Source organism: Haliotis rubra, unplaced genomic scaffold (genome assembly GCF_003918875.1).
Source record: "Haliotis rubra isolate DU_JTF1 unplaced genomic scaffold, ASM391887v1 Scf717, whole genome shotgun sequence".
In the NCBI taxonomy this organism is placed as follows: domain Eukaryota; kingdom Metazoa; phylum Mollusca; class Gastropoda; order Lepetellida; family Haliotidae; genus Haliotis; species Haliotis rubra.
In genome coordinates, this window is record NW_025767432.1 from 152,823 (window position 1) to 165,468 (window position 12,646).

The window sequence follows — 12,646 nt, forward strand, 5'->3', positions numbered from 1 at the left end:
TAGTGTATTTATTTGTTCGCTCTGTTTTCAATACTTAGAATTAAGGTAAAAGTGCATTAGTGTCAGAGACAAAAGTTAAGAAACTGGACATGGAATGACGTCAACTGCATTTTTCTGTTTTTGCATTAAAATTCATCCGTTTTATTTCTCGAAAACGCTGACAAAGTGCAAAATAATGTATGGGCTTTCACGGTTGCTTAGCGGGGAAACATACATGAACATTTTTCGCCATGGGCATCGCGATATTTCATCCTTTTGATGAAATGGATCCTTCCCAAGTGGTGTCATAGTTCGCATACCTGAGAAAATATTTTTCTTATAAACGAGTGAGTTGGCTTTCCAGCTAAATCCCAGCTTAGGTCAGATATGTTTTACTTGGTTGAACATCGTTTTATCTATATCACAGTAGCCACATGGCTGAAATATTGCCGATGTGACTATAAATTTTAACTCACTCACTCTGAATCACACTAAGTGACACACATATATATATATATATCTTACTTGGTTGAACAGTTTCATTTAAGTCACAGTTTAGGTCGTGCAAGTTGCATTGAGGGTCAGTGAGGTAGTAAAGTGGTTAAAGTGTTTGCTCGTCACGCCAAAGACCCTGGTTCGATTCCCCACATAGGTACAATTAGTCTGTCTAGGGTACAAAGTGTGAAGCCCATTTCTGGTGTCCCCCGCCGTGATATGGCTGGAATATTGCTAAAAGTGGCGTAACACCCCACCCACCCACACCAGGAAGAAGTTCGACCAAATGTAACAGGCGTAACATAAAACAAATTTCCAGCCAGCTTACAGCTGACTCACTTAACTGGTTGAACATTGTTTCACTTAAATTAAAGTTCAGGCCATACTGGGCTGAACAGTGCTTCATATAACATCACAGCTTAGGCCACCCAGCTATGGATACGCATCGGCAGATTTTAATAAGCCTGGGTTTTTTTCATGCTAATACAGTCCCCTCCTACGACAGGCATGGGTTGCTGAAGACCAATTCTAACCCTGATCTTCGCGGATATCAATTCAAACAGTACATAATAAACTGGAGTGAGTGAGTTCAGTTTTACGTCGCTGTAAGCAATATTCCAGCAATATCACGGCAGGGGACACGAAAATGGGCTTCACACATTGTACCCATGTGGGGAATCGAACTCGGGTCTTCGGCGTGACGAGCGAACGCTTTAACCACTAGGCTACCCCACTGCCCTATTGAACGAGAAGATGTCATGGTAGGAGAGAACTAACGTGTCCGAAGAACGATTTGTTTCTCTCTCCCAACCAGTGTATGAATTAATTTTGAAAAGTCACTGGCCAGGGGGGCTTGATAAGTAAAAATAATACAAACCCACATCATACTTCACTGGCCCTACAAAACATCAGTATCAAAATGCACATCGGTCAGAATTGGTGTGATGTTTAGTAACTGGAGATGTAAGTTATTGTCGCCCCTTGGAAACAATTATTAATGAAGCAAACACAAGCAATAAGATTTGTTTCTCTAGTCCTTAAAAAACAGGTTGAAGAAAACATTGCTCTTATATGCAGCTCACTCCTAGTGCAAAAGATAAGCATGAAAACAAATGCCGTCATTAGAACAAATTATCTGAGATTTTCAGCTAGTAGCCAGTCAGGATAGCTTTAACAATATATATAGTACGTTTGGCTCAAAAGCGGACCGATGAGTTGCAATCTAACTGAAAACTTATAAACATGTAATACTCAATGAAACGCTGATCATAATCAAAACATCAGACCAACTCTGTGATTTGTGTGCAGAATTTATGTCCTAAAATTAAAAAAGTTGTTTAACAAACTATCACTAAAATATTGACACAGTTCACTATTTTGCACGAGGGAGGAGTGCAGAGAAAGAGACAGCCAGGTGTGCGAGAAAGGATGGAGACAGCACAGCACAGGTTAATGAATCATTAACTTTGTCGGCACTTGTGCACGTGCTTCTCTAACACCTGGCTGTCCCTTTCTCTGCACTCCTCCCTCGTAACAAATAGTGAACTGTGTCAATGTTTTAATGATATTTTGTTAAACAACTTATTTCATTTTAGGACATAAATTCTGCACACAAATCACAGAGTTGGTCTGATGTTTTGATTATGATCAGCGTTTCATTGAGTATTATATGTTTATTAGTTTTCGAGTTAGATTGCAACTCATCGGTCCGCTTTTGAGCCAAACGGACTATAAGTATAACTGGCCTGATTCACAATCGGCTAGCAGGCCAGTAGCTATTTGGAAGGCTGCTCCCAACATGTCACCGTATTGCGCTATTGTATTGCTGTCGTAAGATGACACGGGTTTGTGAAGTCATAAATATCCATATCACGAGTATTGGTTGACGAATACGAAGATTAGCTATGGACATTGTGACAAATCAGCAGTTGATGTGTTTTTTAATATATTCATTTATACAATGACAAAAGGAAAAGTTTGACATGTGTTGACCATGACGATAGTGAAAATGAACAGTTATACTGTCTGGCGCGACTAACAGGATCGGGTGGTCAGGCTCGCTGGCTTGGTTGATCGATGCTCATCATGTTGATCCAGACTCGATTATTTACAGACCGCCGCCATACAGCTGGAATATTGCTGAGTGCGGCGTAAAACTGAACTCACTCACCCACTCACTCACTATACTGCCTGGTTTGTATATACATGTATTCCATTTTGCTCATCACCTTTTTGATGATTAGGATAAACGAAAATAATGAATATTCAACTCCAGTGATCACGAATAACGAACTGAATTCATTAAGTGATACGGTTCAATTCACCGAATACAAGAGTGGTTACCACCCAATCCTTGGGAACGCTGTACAGCCGGACTGTCGAAAATTGAAACTTTATAAATGCGATGTTTCGGGTATTACGTATGGAGGTAATTAGCTATGGCGTTCGACGCTCCGGGCATTAAGGAAAACAAAATACGTTATACAGTACATTCTTTATTGTGCCCACTTTATTGTGAACCACGAGGATGGCGCCAGTGTTGATTATTTTATGTCTGCTTCTAGAAATGGCGCCATGTGAAAAATTGAAGCGTTCATAACAGTTCGCGATTGTTAGCTGTTCGATTGCATGACAATCAAAGATACTTAAAGTACAGATCACAACTGAACGTGATGTACGTCAAAACTTTTTAATTAAGTTTAAATAATTTTACATTACTCTAAGGGCGGTTAACCGCGTATTCGTTATCCCTGTGTTTATAAACATTGACACGTGGTCCAACTACTATCCATACAACTAACTACAATGTTCGAATACTGCATCTGCATTTGGGGAAAATTTGTGTATCATATCATGCTCATATTACATTTTATTATCTGGTTTATCATCAAACATTGTTTTTATTATTTTTGTTATTGAAGAACTGAATTATTTAAAGTCAGTAATAACACAATTGGCTATCTGTAAGCTATCGTCTTCAGGATAATAACATGAACATGTTCTGGCGTTTTCGAAAAGCGTCTTCTGCAATGGTTTACGCTTGCAATGCAATAAATTACCCGTATAAAGGCTCCAGAACTACAGTACACGACACACAGCCGCTAAGCTCACGATGAGAAGTCACATTTTGCACAAGGTAAATGCATAACGTCAAACTATACAGTAATGTTGGATAACGACATTTTACCTAGAATTTAGAAACTGCACGGAGTAATACGAAGAAAATGGAGCCTTGCATCTTCCATACGGACAAGACCGGGTTTGAATGCTTACGGCGACAGTTACAACTATTGAAGGTTTTACCTCGTCACCTGTCTCAACGCCTTGCGATGGCAGTCTGTTCGTGCAGGAAGACACGTAAGAATTTCTTTCATGATTGTAACAATTTTATCAACTTTACGACGCCATTTTCAATATTCCAGTAATATCATGGCGATGATGCACCAGAAAAGACCTTTACACAATATTTTTTATATGCATGTGGAAATCAAAACCAGGTCTTCATAGTGGCGAATGCTTTAACCTCTAGTCTACTCCACTGCTTTTAATCTTAAGTGTGATTACTTACATCAGGGAGACTATATAAGGTTGTGTAGAGTATCCCTGCTTACATTAAGACCACAAGAATGGTTACTAGTATACACATAATATCTTTCATCTGAAGAACAACCGATGGTATAATGCTGATTCACCGATTTCATACTTAAGGGATTGGGTGGTCAGGCTCGTTGACTTAGTGAACCCATGTCATCCCAATTGCGTAGATCGATGCTCATGATGTCAATCACTGAATTGTCTGATTCAGACTCGATTATTGATATACAGCTGGAATATTGTCACATTTATGCACACACACTCAAACATCAATAATACAAATAATGTAAAACTTATTTTTCAGGCACAACAACAATCAACATATCAAATGAAGAGTTTTCAGAACTAAAACAGACCTTAAAGGGACATTTCAACCAATGGATCAACACAACCTCTTCATCTGCTTTGGCAGTTGCTTGTAACATTCTCCATACAGACTCTTCTCCAACATCAAGTGAAAAGCATCTTCTGTATATCATTGACCGCGCCTTAAATGGGGACTTTACACTCCTGGAGGCAGAAAAGGAGACCTCTAGACGGAGCACTGTGACCAAAGATGCCGAACCAAGCTGTGGAAGCGACAACAGTGACAATGCTGTTAAACTGACGAAGAGACAAATAGGTCTGATGGTTAAGAAGCGTAAACGCAAAATGCCCATTAAAGAGGGAGTCAGTATTCCACTACACAGAAATTACATTGAGCCGCTTCAGAAGGTTGTTGGCGCGCGCTTTGAGAAAATATGTCAGAAATTTAAATGTGTCGTAGAGGTTGACTGGGACGCCACAAACAGCAACATGCAGAGTGAGGTCAAGCAGACGAAGTTGTTGGTGTGGTGTCGGTCAAGTCAGACAATCAGTGACATCAGACGTTACCTGCTGGAGATTCTCAACGACAGGCGACTTGTACAGAACACACTGAATATGAAGGTATATTTGCATGTTTGTTTGTTTTGTTTATTTTGTTACCTTGTGATTCCATACCTTATGGGGATGGTGGGATAGCCTAGTGGTTAAAGCGTTCTCTCGTCACGCCAAAGATCCAGGTTCGATTCCCCACATGGGTACAACGTGTGAAGCTCATTTTCTGGTGTCCTCAGCCATGATATTGCGGTCGGGGATTGAACCCGCGACCTTCCACTCTCCGGGGCGGACGCTCTAACCACTACACCAGGGAGGCGGTCCGTCACGCTGAAGACCCAGTTTCGATTCCCCACATGGTTACAATGTGTGAAGCCCATTTCTGGTGTCCTCAGCCATGATATTGCTGGAATATTGCTAAGAGCGTAAAGCCAAACTCACTCACTCACAACAGGAGGAACTGATGGTCTTCATGTCTATCAATGACTGTGGGTTTGAATGTTCATGGCTTTCGTAGAAGTGATAAATGTCGGAGCGGTGTAAAACCATACTCACTCACTCACTCATCCATACCTTATGTGTCATGTGCCAAGTGTGTATCTTTAACATTGACATCAATGTTGTGTCTACATACCAGTTCCTCAGTTTAAATATTAATTGATATTAATTAATGTGTGCGAAATACACATTTTGTCAGAAAACGCACGTTAAATGTCCAAATGATGATCATCATCATAAATATTTATGGTAGAGATGACTTTATATAGTATAATAGTCTGTATTTGTATATTTTCAGAGATATTCGCATGTTAACGGAGAGACAGAGATTGTGCGAGATATTGTTCTCAGTTGTAAGTATTGCTTTTATGAGTGTACATCATTTTGTTATTTTTTGGTAGGAAATGGTCTTATTTTTGTCAGTAAAAAATCCTTTTTCACCACTCACATGGATGATGGAATCAAATTATACTTCTACTGCACATAGAGATATTGCATTATTCACCAATGAAAATGGAACATGTTACTTTACAATCAACTTTTCTGGTTTTGTGGACTGGTTGTTTGCTGTAATTGCATTGTGTAACCTTTATGATCAGAAGCATTCAATGCAAGAAGCATTCTGATGAATATTTTTTTTTTATCTGATGGAAGTATTGAGAATTTCATTCAAAACCTGTTATCTTTTCACAGGACAGGAAAATACATGAAATATTTTGTGATATTTTTTTCCAGATTGTATTTTGTCCTGTAATTTGTTACTCTTGTTTCAGATCAGCTGACAGATCACTTTACTGAGAAAGTCCTTGGTCGGAAAAGACACCGCAACAGGTAATGTGTCCCATGATTGTGCAATGTGTCTTCACATATACTCTTAAAAAAAGTAGGGGAACCTGAACTTTCAAATTTGGATAGGATGTATAAGCGTTAACAAACTTTTCAAAGACAGACATCTTATGAACGCACCACCATTTCTCTTTATCACCACCCCTAAACACAACACATGGGAAGCATGTGCTCAACGCCATAGCCCCATACACGTGTATGGGGTGTCATTCTTGATTTTGACGGTTTTCAAGAAGGTCTATAAATCACTGTAGACCATTAATTCTGACAATCATCTTGCTCACACAGTTGTTAGTGTTTGTTTCTAGCCTTTTCTTTCTGTTGAAAATGAAAATTGTACACATGCAAATTTCACGTCATACACTAATCATCTTTCAGGAGCGATTACTGTGCAACCAACTATGGTCATAAGGAAGTGCAAGTGGTGATGCGCTCTCAAAACATTCCTTATTATCATATCAACATTGATTGACTCCGATATCTCTCGGAATTTTTTCAATCATAAATAAAAAATTAAGTTCACCAACTTTTTTTCAAGAGTATATGTTACCATAGCTGTTTAATGCAGATATTCTGCTATCTGACAGCATCTATGATATTCCAGTGATTGACATCATGAGCAACAACTTATGACATATGCCCACAATGACATGGTCATCACCTGGAACCTGATGGCAAAATACATAAATATTCCTGAAAAAAATGGCATTGAAAATCTTAAAGCATCACTTTCACGTTCAACAATCAACTCATATGTTGGATATATGCCGAGATGGCGTAAATGTATACATTATTATTTGTTTGTAGGACGTGGCAGTGCCGTCAGCGTGTCAAGTCACTCCCGTCGGTGCTGGACACGATGCTATGTAGCAGGTGTCATCAACCCTACTCTGAGGTTCTGGTCAAGGATACACCCTGCAACTTCCACCCGGGACAGAGAGGTCAGTGTTAGCATACAGCTCAGTCTAAGTAAACTTAGGCTCAGTATTATTCGTTACACTGCTATACAGAGCCTAACAAACTCTAGTAGAAGGTGGCATCTGCTAACCTTTTGAATTGATGAATCAGAACACAGCTTACCAAATCGTAAAGTTAACATTTGCACATACTATTTGATCCTTTACCTCGAAAACGTTTGTACTCGAACGATTCCTAATGCTATTTTAACCACAATCGCTTCCAAGTAATACACATGGAGGAAACCATTATTCACAACAACAGTGAGTAAACAGTCACTGAAAATAATGTCTTTGTCAATATTCCAGGATGTCATCTTGCGGAAATATAAGCTAATAGTAACCATGTCATCAGAAACCCTGAAATGTATATACTGCTGGTCAAATATCTTTGTTTTATGTGGATTTTCGTTTGTTGAGAGATCAGTGTCAATATCATCTTGCATCGCCATTTTGTCCTGTGGAAATCTAAATATAGCCATTGTCTGATTGGTTAAATCCGTTTGTCTGTCTCGCGTTTAATTGGATGGTTACAGGTCGCTCAAAGGTTAACTGACGAGACCTTCTACTAGGGTTTGTTAGACTCAGTATAGCAGTGTAACGAATAAAACTGAGGCTAAGTTTACTTAGACTGGCCTATGTTTGATAAAGTCAACACAGAGTACATCGATATCTGGCCAAGACGTCAGAGTTATGTCCCTTATATGTGTCATGATCCTATAATTGCTCGTTATAGTTCTCCCTGGTCGTAATCTTTGGCATATCAACCCATACTCATGGCTTCAAATCATCATGTACTTTACTTACACCTTTTGGTAGCATGAAAGTAACCAAAACTACAGCTCGTTCAGCTTGACCTGAGCTACTCTACATATGCATGACCCGGGAGGTCAAATGCCACAAACGGCAGGTCGAGTTAACTTCATTAAATAGGGGAGCAAAGAATATTATTAATGTTGCGTTGGTGCAAAACATGCATACATGGCTTCGTTACAGAGTTTGTCCCGGAAACACACACTTCTGAAAAAACCCAATCATTTCATGTTTTAATTGAATTGTTTATACAGTCATATGCTTATCTTGTTTGGTTTACTAACTTTACAACGTACAGACGCCAGTTACTTTCACAATCCGTTCCACTCGCGCGCTATCACTCTCTACACCCAGTTCAATTATCACTTTTTCTATTTCATGTTCAACTGCAATATGTTTGTATCTTCATTTTTAAAGAAAGTTAGGATATTGCTGACGATTTCTCGACACTGAGATGTGAAACGGCGATCTTGTCTCGGCTGTTCGGACATGTTGACAATCAACTGACAAAGATGCACCCCTTCACAATAATAGACCCAACCAGTTGTGACACGGTCATGCAATTCATTAGTATTCACTTGATCAGGTCAAGCTGAACAAGCTGTAGCTGAACATCCAACTTAGAACTGGTCTTCAGCAAACCTAGTCCAGCATATAACTAGACGACTTTGCACTATACCAAGGTGTGCTCGATGTAGGCCTTGGCTGGAATACGAGTTTATTCATATGAACTACAGCAAACCATGTTTATCGTAAAAGACGACTAAAGAGATCGGGTAATTGCTGACTTGGTTGATCCATATAATCTTATCCAGGATGAGTTTGTCTATGCTCATAATGTCTGGAGACTGTCTGGCCCAGACTTGATTATTTAAAGACTGCCTTCAGGAGATGGAATGTTATTGAGTTCTGCGTCAAACAACAAAGAAAGATATAACTGCAATATTTGAATAACTGCAATATTTAACATTAGAATGTTAAACACAATCTGACTTACATATCTCCAGTGTTTTTGTCAAATCATTTCTTGGTACCTTGGTATCCTTCAGATAGTGGACATGGTTGGGGAAGGCCTAGACTAACGCTTAGTCTCTGAATATATATGATTTTGATAGTAACAAACAAACCCATTTAAATTGAAAAGGAGCCCCAAGGAGACCAGACATTCAGAACCTGGGGAAATCTAGACTTACTTCATTTAGAGCTTTAGCATTGCAGGGAGGGCGAGGCAGTGGGGAAAATAATGTGGTTCAGGGAATGTGAGCCAGCCTAGGGAAGGCTAACCTTTGTACTAATACCTGGTGTCCCTATTTGATAGTGTTTCATAAACTCATGCTTACAATGTAGACAGAATCATACCATGAACTAACCCATGAAGACCCCAGATTCATTCATTGAAGATGCTTTTGTTTCTGATACCAATATGTCAATCTCTTGAAATATGCACTGCTTCCCGTGTGAAACATTCTAATCTGGCTTGTCAGTGAAGATCTTGATTCTTGAGTTCCAGGCCTTGGGTTCCGGTGATGATCCGGGTCAGAATTGATCTTCAGCAACCCATGCTTGTCGTAAGAGGCAACTAACGGGATTGGGTGGTCAGGCTCGCTGACTTGGTTGACACATGACATTGTGTCCCATTTAAGTAGATCGATGTTCATGCTGTTGATTGCTGGATTGTCTGGTCCGGACTTGATTATTTACAGACAGCCGCCATATAGCTGGAATATTGCTGAGTGTGGCTTTAAACAACAAATAAACAATGGACTCTGGCTTTAATGGGGGTGTCTTCTGATGTGTGTTTGGGTGTTTCTTTAGTTTGTTTATTTGCTTAGATTCCCTTGGAATATATTTTGCAATTCTGAGCAGCACCTAAATAATTACATTTCTCTTTTGTTCCAAACATAGATGAATCAAACGGTGAGCTTATCTGGAACTGTTGCCACAAGCAGTCGGAGTATGGAGACATTGCAGACGACCATTTGTACACTGGGTAAGATTTCTTAGGTGTTACTGAACAGCTATTGTAAATACTTGTAGTTTGGCAGTGGAGAGAGAGAGTGTGTGTGCATCTACGTGTGCTTGTGCCTTGACTGATACAAACACTATGAGCATGTTTAGACATCATATCAAAATACTGACACATCTTAATAATGGTTTTAATCCTTATTCCACAAAAAGTGTAAATGTTCAAGGATAATATGTCCCATCTTATATGGCTCTGCACAGAGAAGTTCAAGTAACACCAGTGTATGAAATAAGCCAAAAACCCAGCCAGACATTTGGGCTGGTAACTTCAAAAACTTACCAGCCCAGAAGAGATTTAACCAGTCCTTCTTATATACTAAATAGACAGTGCCATTGGACACGTTATCTGAATATTTTTTTTCACCCATCCATCGGGCTGGCTAGCTGTAAAATTAGACCATCCGAAAGAAATTTAGCCTGTGTCGGGTGGTCGGACGGGCCTTATTTCATACACTGGTAACACAGAGCCACAGAACTGTAACATACAAGATAAACAAATGTAGATAAATTTTTGTAAGTGATGACATACATCTATTTGTTTTGATAAAGGACTATGAATCACCTAGAACTTAATTGCATTCCCAGGTAAATAAACTGTTACACTTTTTCATGTCTGTAAGGTGATAGGTCCAACAATATCTGTGAAGAATAAGAAGACAAGCAGAAAAGATTTTCACCTTCTTTCTGAATAATGCATAAAAATTATGAATGATCTTCCATAATAGTTGCTGGACTGGCAGTCACATGTGGGATTCCACCAGCTTGACAGAGGCCCTCACCCCGAGTTCTGCGACCAAGGTTCCAGTCAAGCAGAGGCACAAGATGAACTGGGCAGTTGTTGGCTATGTGAAGGCTTTCTGATCAGTGACTCTCTAGCCTAGATCCTCCTCACAACCAAGGTTCCTGTCAAGCAGAGGCACAAAATGAGCTGGGCAGTTGTTGGCTATGCAAGATGAACTGGGCAGTTGTTGGCTATGTGAAGGCTTTCTGATCAGTGACTCTCTAGCCTAGATCCTCCTCACAACGCCTGCTACTGAGGTTCCTGTCAAGCACAAGATGAACTGGGCTGTTGTTGGCGACATCAATGCCTTTCATCAATGACTTGTCTTGACCAGAATGATCCAAGTACTTGTCACACAAAAAGAAACTATGAGGAATTCAGTGAACAGACTTGCTTTACTGTTTGTTTTTAACAACATATTCAGCAACATTGCAGCTGTATGCTGACTATCTTTTGATAATCAAGTTTGGACCAGAAAATCCAGTGATTCCCATGCCTGTGACAGTGAGAGAACTGATACATGTGTGACAGTGAACCATGCTAGATATGAAATATGAAATATGCTAGATTTCTTATCAGTGAATATAATAGATTCCGGTACATCATTTGTATTTGTAATACAGATAAATGGTGCCATTTTCGCTTGGCCTTGACCTTCAGCTCAAAACTGTGCTGAGTAATCCTGTATCTGTTTCTACGATGACGGTGTTGACCATGACATGTTATGTAATATAGCAAACGAATACATGGACCAATGTATTTTCTTGCTTTGCATTGACACATTTCTGCAAAATGGGAGTCTAAAATGTTACAACAGATCTGTGTGTTATGCTTTTTCGACATGTTTCATATGCATTTTTATAGAAAATTTAACTAGAATCAAGCCTGACAATATGTGTCGTAGACTCATCACAGACTCCTAGATGTAGTATGATTTTAAGGCAATTTAACCTAATAACACTACATAAAGGTGAGCTTCTGTACCTCTCACCAGCCACCATGTACATGTATAAATTATGTAATATATGAAACGAAACATGTCAATCTGCACCAATGACTTTTATCTGTCCTACAACGATGTCAGACGTATTAAACCTTACCTGTGCTATGAAAAAATGTTTAGTTTCTAATCATTCTAGACTTCCTCTTTTGCCAGTTGGTTTAATCATTTCCTTTTATCAAACCCTACAGTCAGTTGTTGATAAAATATTAAGTTTTGTAAACAAAATATATTGAAAACATAAGGCTAGTATATTGTAGCATGCATAGAAAATTCAGTTTCAAATACTGTGTCATTTGTCCATATTCTGAAAGTGATATGTAAAGTACTTTGAGTACTGGTAAAGATATAAATGGCTGCTTCATGCACTGAGTTGGAGTCAAGCAGGGAGACAGTGTGATTTGTTTGATAAAGACAGTACACACATTATAACAGATACTTTATTATCACATGTTTTCTGAAACTAATGTACTTGTAACCTATTGCTGTATTTAGGATTATTACAGATCTCAGAAAAAATCTAGTTAATCAATAGTGTGCCTTAATTACATACAGTGAAATATTTCTATTCTATAATACTTGAATCTAGATGTACATGATGAAAGATCTGATACTTCTATTCTTGACACTTATTGGAAACAAGGTCAATGATATAAGAGTATATTGTTTTATGCCACACTCAGCAATATTCCAGCTATATGGCGGAGGTCTGTAAATAATCGAGTCTGGACCAGACAATCCAGTGATGGACATTTTGAGCATTGATCTATGCAATTGGGATATAGTGAGGTGTCAACCAAG

The 12,646-nt window shown here is 39.0% G+C and overlaps 1 protein-coding gene and 1 long non-coding RNA gene across 3 annotated transcripts; one reads left to right on the plus strand and one right to left on the minus strand.

The window, feature by feature from the left end:
- Positions 1-548: 548 nt before the first annotated feature.
- Positions 549-5,328, minus strand: LOC124259304. Its single transcript, XR_006893819.1, has 3 exons — positions 5,256-5,328; positions 4,461-4,468; positions 549-592 (listed from the first exon to the last, which is right to left on the minus strand). It is a non-coding gene; the product is annotated as an uncharacterized LOC124259304 (long non-coding RNA).
- LOC124259303 lies at positions 3,455-11,961 on the plus strand. 2 transcript variants are annotated; one of them, XM_046693412.1, is made up of 8 exons: positions 3,455-3,831; positions 4,373-4,995; positions 5,723-5,777; positions 6,198-6,255; positions 7,078-7,211; positions 9,945-10,029; positions 10,790-10,916; positions 11,047-11,961. In XM_046693412.1, exons 1-8 carry the CDS (start codon positions 3,699-3,701, stop codon positions 11,053-11,055), a joined length of 1,224 nt encoding a protein of 407 aa, XP_046549368.1. In that variant the 5' UTR covers positions 3,455-3,698; the 3' UTR covers positions 11,056-11,961. The 2 variants fall into 2 exon arrangements, with proteins under 2 accessions (XP_046549368.1, XP_046549366.1); XM_046693410.1 differs by having other exon boundaries at positions 3,456-3,831; positions 10,790-10,977; positions 11,013-11,961.
- The last annotated feature ends 685 nt before the right edge of the window (positions 11,962-12,646 follow it).